This window comes from Lasiosphaeria miniovina, assembly GCF_030549165.1.
Source record: "Lasiosphaeria miniovina strain SMH2392-1A chromosome Unknown B0T26scaffold_5, whole genome shotgun sequence".
Classification (NCBI taxonomy): domain Eukaryota; kingdom Fungi; phylum Ascomycota; class Sordariomycetes; order Sordariales; family Lasiosphaeriaceae; genus Lasiosphaeria; species Lasiosphaeria miniovina.
In genome coordinates, this window is record NW_026848224.1 from 4554275 (window position 1) to 4568288 (window position 14014).

The 14014-nt window shown below is 57.1% G+C and overlaps 6 protein-coding genes across 6 annotated transcripts; 3 read left to right on the forward strand and 3 right to left on the reverse strand.

Moving 5' to 3' along the window:
- The first annotated feature begins 4 nt into the window (after positions 1 to 4).
- On the forward strand, positions 5 to 4529 carry B0T26DRAFT_370535 (uncharacterized protein). Its single transcript, XM_060434668.1, has 2 exons — positions 5 to 2440; positions 2497 to 4529. The coding sequence occupies exons 1-2, from the start codon at positions 154 to 156 to the stop codon at positions 4389 to 4391; spliced, it is 4182 nt and encodes a 1393-aa protein (XP_060295083.1). The 5' UTR covers positions 5 to 153; the 3' UTR covers positions 4392 to 4529.
- A 557-nt stretch (positions 4530 to 5086) lies between these two features.
- On the forward strand, positions 5087 to 7179 carry B0T26DRAFT_370595 (S-adenosyl-L-methionine-dependent methyltransferase). Its single transcript, XM_060434669.1, has 7 exons — positions 5087 to 5583; positions 5676 to 5719; positions 5803 to 5904; positions 5958 to 5996; positions 6061 to 6165; positions 6242 to 6302; positions 6350 to 7179. Exons 1-7 carry the CDS (start codon positions 5323 to 5325, stop codon positions 6929 to 6931), a joined length of 1194 nt encoding a protein of 397 aa, XP_060295084.1. The 5' UTR covers positions 5087 to 5322; the 3' UTR covers positions 6932 to 7179.
- Positions 7180 to 7312: 133 nt separating this feature from the next.
- Positions 7313 to 7883, reverse strand: B0T26DRAFT_718293 (uncharacterized protein). Its single transcript, XM_060442374.1, has one exon. It carries the CDS (start codon positions 7782 to 7784, stop codon positions 7605 to 7607), a length of 180 nt encoding a protein of 59 aa, XP_060295085.1. The 5' UTR covers positions 7785 to 7883; the 3' UTR covers positions 7313 to 7604.
- Positions 7884 to 7921: 38 nt separating this feature from the next.
- B0T26DRAFT_718294 (uncharacterized protein) lies at positions 7922 to 8455 on the forward strand. Its single transcript, XM_060442375.1, has one exon. The coding sequence runs from the start codon at positions 8027 to 8029 to the stop codon at positions 8348 to 8350; it is 324 nt and encodes a 107-aa protein (XP_060295086.1). The 5' UTR covers positions 7922 to 8026; the 3' UTR covers positions 8351 to 8455.
- A 795-nt stretch (positions 8456 to 9250) lies between these two features.
- B0T26DRAFT_614115 (uncharacterized protein) lies at positions 9251 to 9511 on the reverse strand (the record flags this gene model as incomplete). Its single annotated transcript, XM_060435949.1, has 1 exon — positions 9251 to 9511. A coding segment is annotated over one exon (261 nt), but the record flags the coding sequence as incomplete, so codon positions are not given.
- Positions 9512 to 12737: 3226 nt separating this feature from the next.
- Positions 12738 to 13820, reverse strand: B0T26DRAFT_753845 (uncharacterized protein; the record flags this gene model as incomplete). Its single annotated transcript, XM_060445758.1, has 1 exon — positions 12738 to 13820. The coding sequence occupies one exon, from the start codon at positions 13818 to 13820 to the stop codon at positions 12738 to 12740; it is 1083 nt and encodes a 360-aa protein (XP_060295088.1).
- Positions 13821 to 14014: the final 194 nt, after the last annotated feature.

Genomic DNA, 14014 nt, shown 5'->3' on the forward strand with positions numbered 1-14014 from the left:
ACATCCTGATTCTCGTCCACCGTCTGAATTGAAAAGTACCAGTCCTTGGGGTCGAGACCAAAACAAGAGGAGACATAAACGAGATTAAATCAAGATCCAAGTCGAATTTCCGTCTTGACTCTTGACCACCCGGTGCAACTCCAGCCAGACAAGATGAATGCCCAAAGATACGGCGGCGGCAGAAGCGACGTGCTCCCGGCCGAGATGGCTGGTAGGCTTATGGTTCTCGAGAACCAGCTCCAGCTGAGCCGCGGTCGTATCGCGGATATCGAGAACAAGCTGTCAAACTATGAAGGGCCGCGGCGAGCATACTCGGCCGGGACAGAGGGACAGAGAGCGCCAACCGACATCAGCGACGACACGGACGTGGCCGAGTACATGTTCCTTGACGTCAAGAGGACCATCCCCGAGGTGCGCGAGTGCAACTTTGCGCAGTTCAAGAACCGCTTCGAGCCCGACGGCAGGGACGGCTGCTATGCCGTCGACGTGCTGGTCTCTGGAGACCTGCTGCACCAGGAGATCCAGGAGGAGCACCGCCTGCGTGACAAGCTGTTCCCCGGCCCGTCGTCGCTCCTAGTCAAAGACAAGGCCATGGCCAAGGCCGTCAACACGGCGAACCTCACCACCGACCTCATTGACCGGGCCCAGTCGGAGAAGAAGTGGCCCCGCCGTTTGCGAATCCAGTCGCCCGCCCTGCTGCAGATCCTCGCTAGGGCCAACCGCGAGAAGTGGACCGACAGGCCTCGCACCTACTACCGCCCCTTCAACTCTCTCATCTACCAGCACGGCGAAGTTCGCGAGCTCCTCCAGCACCTCGAGGAGAAATGGGGTGCCGAGCTGGATTCCAGAACCACCGCGGCCCCGGAGACCAGCAACGAGACCAGCAACGAGACTAGCGAGACCAACAACGAGACCATCGCAGTGGTGGACGACGTTGAGCAGGAGGAGAACCGACAGAACCCGGAGTCCGACGGCGACGACGACGACCAGTCCTCAGTCGACGACTCGCCCGAGGCGCTGGCCTGCCTGCGGGCCTACGTCACCTACATTGACAACTACATCATGCCCGACTACCACAGATTCGAGAACATGGATGTTACGTCCAACGCGCTGGTGCGCTTCTCGGATCTGTGGTACCTGTTCAGGACGGGCGAGCTGGTGTACCAGCCGGCCGACGGGGAGCGGCCGGACCGGCGCGACTTCCGCACGGGTAAGCGCATCTGGAAGACGTACGCCATCGACTCGGTGCCCGAGAGGCTGCTGGCGGCGGCGACGGACGACACGGAGATCCGAGACGCGGCGGTCAAGAACGACTATACGGCCTTTAGCGTGTGCTGTTTCTACGTCGACTACACGGGCGAGGAGTTCTGTGTGGTCAAGAAGATGGTCAAGATCGAGAAGTTCCCGGGCGAGATGAATGTTGGCTCGTTGCCCGTGTACCCCATGCGCTTCTGCCTCGACCACAAGGCGCGGCTCGAGCACGCCATCAAGACGGGCGACCAGCTGCTCGAGTTCATCAAGGCCAAGCACTGCTCGTACAGCGGGTGGACGCTGACGCAGTCGCCCAGCGGCGAGCCAACGTTGGATATGGACGGCGAGAAGCTGCTGCAGCCCGAGCACATCAACAGTGAGGTCATGGTCGACTTTGGCGAGGCTTTCCAGGCATGCCCTGCCTGGCGGCCCCAGCGGGCGAGCATGCGGCGGAAGATTGTCGACGGGCGTACCGTGCCCGAAGACTTCCGCATCCGCTGGTGGACGGGGCCGAAGCGGTCCCGGCTGCTGGGCGAGACGACCGAGATGATCCCCGTGAAGAGCGGAGTATCGTTAAAGCAGCGTAACAAACTCTTCGCCACGGACCCCTTCCTCGTCGCCGTCAACCGCAACGCGCGGCAGCTTCAGCCGACGACGGAAAAAGACCTGACGCACGAGACGCGGGCGCTGCTCACGGGCCGCGTGTTTGCCTACGTGTTCCAGGAGCGCAAGTTCGCCCAGCTAGCCGTGGCGCAGCTGCGACCGTCGCCAAAGACGGGCCTTGCGCTTGACCTGCTGCGCATTCCCAACGCCGTCAAGCACGCCATCCAGGGCTCGGTGCAGGGCCACTTCCTGCAGAAGGCGGCCGAGCGCAAGATCGGCCACGACTGGGCCTCGCTCGATCTGATCCAGGGCAAGGGCACCGGCCTCTTCATCCTGCTGCACGGCGTGCCCGGCGTCGGCAAGACAGCCACGGCCGAGGCCATTGCCCAGGCCAACGGCAAGCCGCTGTTCAAGATCACCGTCGGCGACCTCGGCATGACACCCGAGAGGCTCGAGATGTCACTGCGCGACATCTTCCGCCTGGCGAGCATCTGGGACTGCATCCTGCTGCTCGACGAGGTCGACACCTTTTTCTCCCAGCGTTCGCGGGCCGATACGGCGACCAACAAGAACGCCTTGGTGTCCGGTGAGTCTACTTCACAGCCTAAACGTTCCATGAAATAGAACTGATCTGTGTCACAGTATTCCTGCGCGTGCTCGACTACTACGACGGTATTCTGTTCCTGACCACCAACCGCGCCGGCGTGCTCGACGAGGCCTTCAAGTCGCGTATTCACTACAAGATCTACTATCCGGACCTCACCGAGGAGCAGACGCTGGACATCTGGAAGCTTAACATGCAGCGCGCGCGCAAGGTCGAGGAGGAGCTGGCGCGCGTCGAGGACCGCAGCCCGATGAAGATCAATGAGAAGGCGCTGCTCGAGTTTGCCACGTTTCTCTTCCGCGATGGCGGTGCCGGGCAGAGACGCGGAGACGACGGTAGTAGCGGCGGTCATGGCCGATGGAATGGCCGTCAGATCCGTAACGCATTCCAAGTCGCCCGCAGCCTGGCCTACTACGAGCACGGCCAGCGGCAGAAGCAGTACATTGCATCTGCGACGGACACCGGAGACGGAGACGCCGCTGCTAACCAGCCGCCGCCGCCGACGCTGGACGTGCGCCACTTTGAGACGATGCACGAGATCACAGCGGCGTTTGAGCGATACCGCACTGCGGTCCACAGCGGCGCCACTGACGCCGATCTCGCTCACGAGCTGGAGTACCGCTACGATCCTTACCGCGACCACCTGACTGAAGCGTGGCAGGCTGAGTACCGCAACAACTACCTCCGGGCCGCCACCGCAGCAGCAGCCGCCGCCGCCGCCGCCGCCGCCGCAGGTGGCGGCGACGTCGGGATTGTGCAGGTTGTGGCGGCCGAGGACGGCCAGCATGTGAGCACGAGCGACGGCAATATCGAGTTCAGTTCGACTAGGGTCGTCATGTCGGGCGACTATCGGGAGCGACCGCCGCGGCAGCAGCAGCAACAGCAGTACGAAGCAGGCGACGGCCCGTTTCCGCCTGCTAACGGCGCCGACACCTTTGTTCTCAATAACAACAACAACAACAACAATAGCCGGGGAATGAACACGCGCGGGCCGCAGATCATCGCCACCCGCAACCGCAGCAACACCAACCTGTCCACCACGGCCAGCGTCGGCGGAGGGAGCGGCTCGACGCCGCCCAACATGAACGGCTTCCCCTCGGGCGCCGCTGGGAGCGGTCCCATGATGATGCAGCAACCGCAGCATCATCAGCAGCAGCGGCTGGTCACAGCGTACGGCCCGATGCTGGACACTGGCAACAAGTCGCTGGACCAATATAATAATGGCAACAACGCAAATCACAATTACACCCAAGGTCAGGCACCGGGGTCGTGGGGACAACACCAACATCAACAGCAGCAACAGCAACAACAGCAGCAGCAAGGCTACGGCAGCAACTACCCGCAGCCCCAGCAGCAGCAGCAGCAGCAACAACAACAACAACAACAACAACAACAACAAGGCTACGGCGGCAACTTCCTGCAGCTTCAGCCCCAGCAGCAGCAGAGACCATACAACCCGGCGACGCCGCGCAACATTGGCGGCGGCGGCGGCGGCGGCGAGGACTACGCAAAGCAAAAGCAGCAACAACACCAGACTTTCCATAACAACGACAACACCTACGCGGCCCCCTACGCGGCTCGCGACGGCGGGTTACTAGGCGCCGCCATGTTCGGCGCATCGTCTTCCAGCAACGCCATCACACCCCAGCACCATCGCCGATCGTCATCCGGCGAAGGCGGCGGTGCAGGTGTAGGTACAGGGCAGGGCTATGCGCTGGGAGGTTTGAAGCAGATGTACAATAACAACAACAACTCCAGTGGAAACATGGGTGTTGGTGCTGCTGTTGGTGGCCGAGGGCGCGCGGAGAGCTTGTCGATGGCGGCTAGAGGCGGAGGCGCCGGTGCAGTTGCTGGCGGACTCGGTCTAGGGCTGGGGCCCGGGCCGGGACTGAACTTCAGCTTGAACGGGCTAGAGGACGAGACGGATCTTTGAACCTTCCTACCTTGGTCAGGGGCCGTCCTTTACCTTTTTTTCGTCTTCGTACGTGTTGTTTCGTTTGTGACGGATTCCTTTTCTTGATCTTGTTTTTACCCTTTATTTTTGGGCTTTCCTTGACGGGGTTTTCTGTTCTCCTTTTTCTTTCCCCCTCTGTTTTGCAAAGTTGGGCCTGGAGTTTGGGGTGGAACAGCAAGGTGCATAACGTGGAATTTTAGTGTGCCCTGTATTGCGGGAACGAGGGTCTAATTAGGCGTTGCTTTGACGCAGGGATGTATTTCATAGTATATTCTATTGTATTGGAATTACCGTTGGCTGGTTCTTTCGCGCTGGCATTTTACGGATATAGCACAGAAGAATGCGAGTGGCGTGACCTAGCTAGCGAAACAAAGCAACTTCCCGCCGAGTTCAAGGGCTGTCGAGTCGCTGTTAGCGAGGGTCCCGACAAGTTGGTGCTCCCGCTCATTGGCAACTACGGGCTCGAGCGCCTGCAAGCTGCTGCCCTGCGCACACCCACTCCGCGGGTCCGGCCCGGCGGGGGAGCTAGCGACGCGAGCTTGCCATTGGTAGGCGCCAGGAGGGCCGGTGATGTGGCCACTGAGAGACAGTAGCGCAGCAGAAATATTGGACCACGGCCGGCCCAGATGCTCAAATACGGACAAGGGAGCATGACCTGCTGCTGCAGCGCTGCAGACGAGCAAATCGCAGCTGCCCGGCTGATCTCCACGTGCTGTCAGCGAATCCAAGACCCCTGACGCCGCGATAAAGGCCGTAATCCACCTCACGCGCACACTGCATTTAACTCGCGTAACCCCTCCAGAGCCTGGCGATCGCACCTGCACTCCTCAACTCTGTTGTTTGCTCCACTGCCATTGAGTGGCGACTAAACCTGAAACTTGACTCGAGGTTGAAACCTGAACTTGAAGCCATGACCGGAACCTCGTCTTCCCCGCCTCCGGCCGCTACCGCTACCGCTACCGCTGTCGCTGCTGCCCCCGAGGCCACGCCTGCCCCTGCTGCCCCTGCTGCCCCCGAGGCCACGCCTGCCCCTGCTGCTGCTGCACCCCCCCCTGCTACGGTTGTGCCTTCTTCGTCAACAGCTGTCCCCCCGCCCGTTGTGCCTTCCTCGTCAACAGCTGTCCCCCCGCCCGAGAATTCTTCAAACGAGGCAGCCGCTCAAATCGATGTTGTAAGTCGCGCAAATTGACGTCTAGCTTCTTAGTAGAACAAGCCAGATCAAGCAACCAGCGCTCATCAATTGCCCTGCGTATAATTATATAGGACCCCGACTTTGGCCTCGACGCCGACTCGGCTCTAGGTGACGGGTATGTGCTCCCTCTAGGTCTGTGCTGCCGTGAGTGTCATGCCACTCTAGGGACTGCAATAATGACAAGCACACACACAACAGCTCCGCCATAAACTCGTCGACTGCTTCGCTGAGCTCGTCCATCCTGAACTACCGCGAGGTGCACGGCCGAACATACCAGAACTTCAAAGATGCCGAATACTGGTGAGCGCCGCATCAGCCAAAGTCTGTTTGGCAATCGTTAACATGGCAAAAAGGGCTCCGAATGACGAGGCTCAAAACGATGGCCTGGACTTGCAGTCAGTTATCCCGAATAATCTGCCTACCTAGGTACTTACTGTTGACTCTTCACTGCGTCAGCCACCACATGATGTACCTCCTGCACGACAACAAACTCAACCTTGCCCCGGTTGAGAACCCCCAGGCGGTGCTCGATGTGGGCACGGGCACGGGCATCTGGGCCATGTAAGAAACAAGCCGTCTCACCCCTATCAGATTGCCAAGCGTAGGGCCGTTGCTTATCCAATGACCAAAACATCAGGGACTTTGCAGACCAATATCCGTCCGCCCAGGTCATCGGGACGGACCTGTCCCCGATCCAGGTTGGTTCTCCCCACGAGGCAAGTTGCGGTCAACTAACAACACACAGCCGGCGTGGACGCCGCCCAACTGCAAATTCGAGCTCGACGACGCGTCGCAGACGTGGACGTACCCGGACAACAACTTCGATTTCATCCACCTGCGGTTCATGCTGGGCAGCATCGAGGACTACGTGAAGCTGTACCGCGAGGCGCTGCGGTGTCTGAAGCCGGGCGGGTGGCTGGAGCACACCGACTTCACCATCAAGCTGGGGTCCGAGGACGGGTCGGTGCCGGCCGACTGCGTGTACACGCTGTGGAACGAGCTGTTCCGCAAGGCGGGCGAGAAGACGGGCCGCACGTTTTTGGTCACGGACAAAAACCAGAACGCCGGGTGGATGAGGGAGGCCGGCTTCTCGGCCGCCGTCTACACACGCAACTTCAACCTGCCCTTCGGCACCTGGCCCAAGGACCCCCGCTGGAAGGAGATCGGCGCCTTCAACCTCGCCGGCTGCGAGCAGGGCCTCGAGGGCTACATCCTCTACCTCGGCACCCAGGTCCTCGGCTGGAGCTTCGAGGAGCTGCAGGTCCTGCTGGTCGACATGCGCAAGGCCATGAGGAACACGTCGTACCACGCCTCGTATCCGTGGTGAGTCAGTCACTTGTGGGGCCGTCGAGACAATGCTGACTGACATATAATTAGTTCCACCGTCTGGGCACAAAAGCCGTTCTGATTGCCTTGTCTTTGTCTTGCCCGGTCTCCGTTGTTCACATTGCTCTTCTTTGCGCACGAGGTTTCATGTCACGCGCTACGTTCAAACTCTTGGTAATAACTAGCCATCACTTGAATAATGAGCTTGTTTGCATTGACCTGCCCTACCTTTGTGCTATTGTCGCATGCAATCGTTCCGGGGCGGAGACCCGATGTGATCTGTCCTTAGCCCAGGGCACCGGCACCTAATTACACGCACGAATTCAAGTACTCGTCGAGGCTACAAAAACGCCCTGACCAAGGGGTGAACCCCTGAATGAGCTTGCTCCGCACTGAGGGTGTTTTTGTAACCCTGACGAGTAGACCCGATAGACACATCCTAACCCTGAGCGAATGGCTTAATAATAGTCTTCATCACGGTGCATCATTCATCATTCATCATTCACAGTTCCAACAATATCAACATAGTCTCTGGTCACTTTTGTTTTTGATAATCTTTTCTTATTTTTATTTTATTTTCAATTCTCCTGTATATCATTCCCAATCAAATCGAATGAAAGCGTGGGGGAAAGCGTAGGGGAAAGGGGAGTAAGGGAGTGAGTGATAAGTATCACTCATGGAAAAGTGTTACCTAAGCACGAAGAGGGCGGCGGGGAGCTCCAGAGCCGGGGCACTCCGGGCCGGAAGCAGGAGGAGGCGGGCGACGGACAGTTCCAGATCCCGGTGGCCGAGTGGTTGGCGTCGTTGGCTGGCAGGTGGTTGCGGCAGATGCTGGCCTGGCGGGTGCGCCCCATGCTGGCCTGGTGGGTGCTCCCGAGGCTGGTGGCCTGCGGGTGGTTGCAGATCCAGGCGGCTTAGGAGCAGGTCCAGGCTTAGGAGCAGGTCTAGGAGGCTTAGGAGCAGGCTTAGTAGCAGGTCTAGGCGGCTTAGTAGCAGGTCCAGGCTTAGTAGCAGATCCAGGAAGCTTAGGAGCAGGCTTAGTAGCAGGTCCAGGCGGCCTAGTAGCAGGTGATGCTGGCTGCTCCGGGCTAGACACATGGGGACAGACAGTCTCTGGCTCAGGCTGCTGGTTCTTCTCCGGTGCTGGCTCCTCCGGGTCGGACTGCTCGTCCTCCGTGGCCATCGTGGTAGGCATAGTCGACGAGCTGTCGCCGCTATTAGAAGGCTCCCTCAGGGTGACGTGGAGTGCCCCGTCCCCCTCGTTCGACGAGTACACCGAATCCGAGTCCGAGTCAGGGGCCTCCGAGGCCGAGTCCGAGGAACCGCCGTGGATGCCCGGCGGGCGGTAGAGGCTGACGGTAACTTTGCCCTTGCCCCTGTCCCCAGTAGGGTAGAAGGGCTTGGCAGCCGGGGCCTTTGACACAGAGGAGAACCCATTGTTGAATATTCTCACAGTGCCCCTGCTAGGGTTCCTTGCAGTATTGCAGTCATCGCCGTCGTCACTGCCGTCAGACGGCTTCTTGAGCGGTGCAGAGCCCGGCTTGCCGCTGATCCGAGCATCTTGAGCTACAGTATAGCGGAGCCTCAGCAGCTGCCATGGCCCGTGGATGACCTGCGGCATGTTCTGGATCTTGGTCTCGCCCCAGGGGGCGATGCGCTGGGGATGAGCAACTACAGGGCGCATTGCAGCCTCCTGAGAAGGCGCACGGAAGACGAACGGGCGGGGGTCGGCAGGGCCGGGGCCCTTGAGGCCGGCGAGCTCGCGACCGGCCTCGCAGAGAGCCAGGTAGGTTTCAGTGCGGCGCTCGTCGAGAGGTCCGGCGGAAAGGCAGGCCCTCTCCAGATCAGATGCAGCCTGGATGACCGTCGTGAGGTCGACAGGGCGGGACTCGGGCCTTGTGCAGGCCAGCTCCGACTCCCGGGTGCGCAGCGTTTTGAGCATCTCGACGATGTCCTCGAGGAGGGCCATGTGCGTCACAGGCTCTGCTGGGACCTCTGGCGGGGGCTGAAGGGCGGCGATGGTTGGGTTGTTGCCATCCTTGCGGGCCTGCATGATAGCCTGAACTTGCTGGGCGCGGTACTGGCGCTGGTGTTTATTCGCACACCGGGTCTTGAGGTAGTCGGGTCGAGAAACATCGCCGCCTGCAGCAGCTGCCGTGGCGCCGCGCTCAACTTCGTTGATGAAGACGTAGAGGTTAGCCTCAGGACGCCGGCCGGGGAGCGTGATGTTCAGAGGGGCCCGACCCTTGACTCCCTGGTTGCCCGGCGGAAAAAACTCCTTAGTCTCGGCCTGAGCCTGCGAGGCCGTCTTTGAAAGACCAAAATCGCCGAGATAAAAGTCGGGCAGGTCGTTGCAAGGTTCGTAGTGGACAAAGATGTTGCCGCCGTGAGCGTCGCGGTGGTAGACAGCCTCGGGGCCGGCTCGGTACATGAACTGGAAAGTCGCGCACACCTGGCGGATGGACCGAGCCATGACGGCATAAGGGATCCGAAGAGGCTTGATTGCGCCTCGAGGCTTCAGAGTCCACAGGTCCCGCAGCGTTCCGCAGTTGTAGAACTTCCAGTACGAGATGTGGTAGTAAGTGTCAAGTCGAGGGGCAACCTTTTGGGTGCCGCTCTCCTGTGTCTCCTGTCGAACACGCTCGTCCTCGTCAGAGGCCTTTGTGCGGCGGTCCTCTTTGTAGAGAAGCTCAGCCAGGTAGGGCTGGCCAGCAGCAGACTCGGGGCGCGGGAACGACTTGAGCAGGTCGAGAATTTCAGACTCTACATGGAGCTTCGGCTCCTCGTTGCTCTTGCAGCGCTGGACGGAAACCTTGCGCAATAAAAGCTCATCAGTGTCCATGTTCTGGACCAGCTGTGCATGGCTCTGCAGCCCAGACGCTATGTTGCGGACAAAGAGGTACTTGTCCCCGGTGGGTCTGTGGGTGAACAGGTAGCTGTATCTGCCCATCTTCTGGTCCTTAGTAGTTGTCTTCGTCGTCTCTGACATCTTTCTCTCCAGAAAGTTATCTATCTAGATGGTTTTCTATGTCCTCACCTATTTTCTCGCACAAACTTTATCCCCTAATGAGGAGTCTGTGAGAAGCTGAGTTCAGGATTCACTTGAAGAGGAAGTGAATGCCCGAGAAATGAATGCCTGAGAAGTGAATTGATGAGTGGTTTGATGATTCGTGTTAATTTATCGGAACCAACCCGATATTTTATACAAAATTTGGAATCTCCCATTTGCTACCGAGTCATTACAATCTTGGGTCTTGAAAGAATAAGGTTTGGATGTTAGAATCTTCCGTTTGCTACTGAGATATTACAGTCTTGAGTCTTGAAAGACTAAGGTTTTGGAGATATTTGCGTCGCTGGACTCCGTTGAGTTTGAAGCTGTTTTTGTCATTTACAAAAATCTAAAGACGACTCGGGTATTCTTTCCAACTCTGCAAAGAAACTAGTTTCCAACTCCAAAGACACTAGTAACCCAATAATTTGGCTCATTTCAGTCACTTATTGTCACTCATTGTTGTAGACGAATCTGTCCCACTACAACACCGAGTCAAATAAAGCCAGTGTATGATAGTCGTAGCAGAAATAATAACCGAAGATTAGATTGAAAGAAGATGTTGCACCGGTGTTCCAACTATGCCTGTGTGAGTAGCTAGTATGTCTAGATATAGCCAAAGGATCCACAATAACACGTATTATTTGCTCAATTTGTTTGTTCAAGTACGCCAGCCAAGCCTTCAGCAAACCTCTTGGGTCTAATCGAGAAGCCCCAGGATGCTACTCTTCGAGTTTCAAGGTCAGCTGATCTCAAGCTTCATAGCATAGTCAGCTGTCGGAAAAAGAACCGATCCAGATAACGTCGCCAACTAATAAGTGACGAGATGCAAGTTCAGATGAGGTAGCCGTGCCCCTCTTCTAGAAAGCGACTGTGCGTGGTGTGCAACAAGGACCAGTGCGCCTTCGTTCCCCCACTGTCCTTGCTGCAAACAGCATAGCGCGCGCTTTGGTGACCTGTTGTCGACCCAATCTGCAAATCATTCCATGCCAACAAACCAGAAAGGCCACAGTGGCGGCCATGTTGTGTTTCACGAGTGGAAACTCGTCTGATTACCTCCCCTGGAAATTGATATCGTTGACTCATCAGCAGAACCATTAATGTCTTTCTCCCTAATCCATTCTTTATTTACTCGCCCTCTTCCAAATCCAATACTGCTTACCCAAACGAGCAATCGGCGTCAAGACAAAAACACTACACTGCACATTCACCCACACCGAAAAGACGTCCCAACGGTCAACTCAAACACACCCAAAACCCAACCCCAGCAAAAGGAAAGAAAACATGGACAGCGTCAAACAGTCCGACGCCCCCCGCAGCGCGGACGATCCCTCCACCGTCTTTGGAGACGGTGGAGGGCTCGAGCCTAAAGATAACAGCAACAACCCTCCAAAACCCGACAACACCAGCAGCAACTCAGCCAAGTCGGGCAACGCTGACAAGTCAGGCGACGCCGACAATTCAGGCGACGCCGACAAGTCAGGCGACACCGACAAGACCGACACCACCAGCAAGCCTCGCCGCCGCAGCAAAACACTCCCGGACGAGTGGGATGATGAAGACTTGATCGTGCATGGCTAGGCGATTAACTGGCTGGGACGGGCTGTGTTGTGGGTTTGTTTGCGTTGCGGTAATTAGCACATTGTGAGACATTGGGTAGCTAATTGTTATGGGACCACTAGGATAGGCTTGGAAACTGAACTGTACTTTGGGACGAATAATGAGCGGCACGCGAAGATTGGGATGGGCGGTTTGATGGATGTGTTGCATCGCCTGAGCGCTGGTGTCTTGCCAGGTAATTGGTCGCTCGATTTACAATTTCTTTTTCTATTCAATTCATTAACCAAGTATTCTTTTTTCTCAATAAGAATCTTCGGAATCCCTTTATCCTTGATGTTTTTGTTCTGCCCTTCTTGGTGACAAGAGCCCGAATGCCGCCATTTCTTTGTTTAGTTATGTTCCGCTATTGGGGTCGACTTGTTTTCTAAAGCTTTTCTATTGTGCTCGTCAGTGTTTGGACATTGTTGACAGCCCCTCGGTCAATAACACGGCCGCTGCACAATGTATTGCGAGAAGTGATGTTGGTCTTCATTGCGCGTCGGCCGCGGAAAGGATCAGAGCCAGAAGCCAGCTGCATCACCCGACCAATAAAACATCCAACCTTACATTCCATCAACCAACGCAGCCTTTGCCCTGTCGTGATTATTTGTACCTGGCAAGGTATATTCATTAATCATTCTTAAAGTAATACAAAGTAGTTCTAGCAGCAATTACTCCTAAACTTACGATAATTATTCCGTGTAACGCCTTCCAATTTCCCTTTCCCCGGCCGAGTAGCCCCATGTCATGATCCTTACCTAACCACGCTCCTACCGTAAAAATGCTCTTGTTCCTGTTTCCTCATTTTTCTTCGCCGTTGGCCAGCCTTCGTTAATGTTCCCTGTGTTTATGATGTGGCTTACCTCGTATAGGTGCCTGCTCGTGGCTCATGGCTTCGTATCCCGGCCTGATCTTACATCTTGGCTAAGGAAACCGCCTTTCCTTTTACCTGACTTTCTTTGTGCTGCATTTAAATAGTTGCTTACCTTTTTGGAGTAGCGAGCAAGCCTTTGTTCTTTGTTGCCTGCGGTGTCAGTGTAACGTCCAAGCTAGTTCGGCCGTCGAGGACAAAGACGGCCTTCCTTTCACGCAGCACTGCCGTACTCACCGTGGATTGGGTGGCTTAGCAATTCTGCGTCGGTAGACACCTAGCTTTGGCCTACATGTGCAGCAGAGTGGGGTCCGTGGTTGCGTGCTTGCGCCAGGTTTCCTGGGGGTCTTTGTGATACCAGTTGTTGTGCTGGGCCTGGCGGATGACGAGGTCGTTCAGCGCGTACGCGCCGCCGTCGTAGCCGCGGTTGGCCGGCTGATCGTACATGGGGTAGAAGGGGTTTCCGTTGTCCCACAGCGCGCGCGGCGGCCGCGCCCACGTCGCCCTAGCTAAGGGCGCCGCGTCGAGCTTGTACAGATCGATGCTGTGCTCCTCCCGCACGTAGTCCCACATGTCGTCGCCGCCGTCGCTTTCGAAGCCGTCGAAGCTGCTGGAGCTGTTCAGGCTGCTGTAGGTCTCGTCGCTGCCACCGCTGCTGTCACTGTCGTCGCCGCCGCCGCTGCTGTCGCTGCTGTCGCTGGAGTTGCTGTTGTCTATGCCAAAGGGCCTCGGACGAGCCTCTCGCCTTCTTTCACTCGGGCTAGCCTCTCGCATTCTTTCGCTCGGGCTAGCCTCTCGCATTCTTTCACTCAGACGAGCCTCTCGCATTAACCTCGTGGTTAGTTTTCTGCTGCCCTCAATCGTCCTTCTCTCGCGCGCCATGTCGAGCGTCTTCTTGATGCGCTTGTTCATCTTTTCGGCTTGGATCCGATTTTCTTTGCCGTCGAGCGCGCAAGCCTTGGCCTCCTCGAGTTGCTGCGGCGTGATATAGGTTTTGGCCTGCTCCTGGTGCTTGAAGCACGGGAAGGGCAGGACCCGGATCTCGGGTGAGTGGGGAGGCTTGTCGTGGTTGTGCTTAAAGCCTAGAGCGTTGAACACGGCCTGAACTATCCAAGGGAGCCAGTGCACTTCGCATTTATGCACTGAGGGGATAGGATATCCGTTCTTATCCCAGCCCTGGTCCGGGCAGCCGCAGAGATATAACTGTATCAGTGTGAAGCACCGGCAACTTGGCGGCTGCTGTTGCTCGAGAGGCTGCTGAAGAACCGGCTGGAAGACGGGCTGGGAAAGCGGCTCAAGAAGCTTTTTGAGGGGCGGTTGGAGAGGTGGCTGCACAGGCGCCTCGCGGTCGTAGAAGGGTCGACGAAACATGGCCGAGCCAGCCGAAAACTTCCGTATCGCGACTAGAAATAGCTTGCTGTTATGGGAACCGAGGTTATAGATGGCTACGCTTACCTGACTTGATTATGCGTGCTTCGTATTCGATACTTCTTCTATTCGATACTTCTTCTATTCAATACGAGCTTGAAGAAGGTTGTAGTGTTCTCTGTCGAACTTATTGTTTA

Excerpts from the sequence above, each read along its gene's own strand:
- B0T26DRAFT_370535 (XM_060434668.1), top strand. The coding sequence starts at position 154 with ATGAATGCCCAAAGATACGGCGGCGGCAGAAGCGACGTGCTCCCGGCC. Across the intron at positions 2,441-2,496 it reads CAAGAACGCCTTGGTGTCCG|TATTCCTGCGCGTGCTCGAC; the intron begins GTGAGTCTACTT and ends TCTGTGTCACAG.
- B0T26DRAFT_370595 (XM_060434669.1), top strand. The coding sequence starts at position 5,323 with ATGACCGGAACCTCGTCTTCCCCGCCTCCGGCCGCTACCGCTACCGCT. Across the intron at positions 5,997-6,060 it reads CAAAACGATGGCCTGGACTT|CCACCACATGATGTACCTCC; the intron begins GCAGTCAGTTAT and ends TCACTGCGTCAG. Across the intron at positions 6,166-6,241 it reads GGCACGGGCATCTGGGCCAT|GGACTTTGCAGACCAATATC; the intron begins GTAAGAAACAAG and ends CCAAAACATCAG.
- B0T26DRAFT_718293 (XM_060442374.1), bottom strand. The coding sequence starts at position 7,784 with ATGGGGCGCACCCGCCAGGCCAGCATCTGCCGCAACCACCTGCCAGCC.
- B0T26DRAFT_718294 (XM_060442375.1), top strand. The coding sequence starts at position 8,027 with ATGGGGACAGACAGTCTCTGGCTCAGGCTGCTGGTTCTTCTCCGGTGC.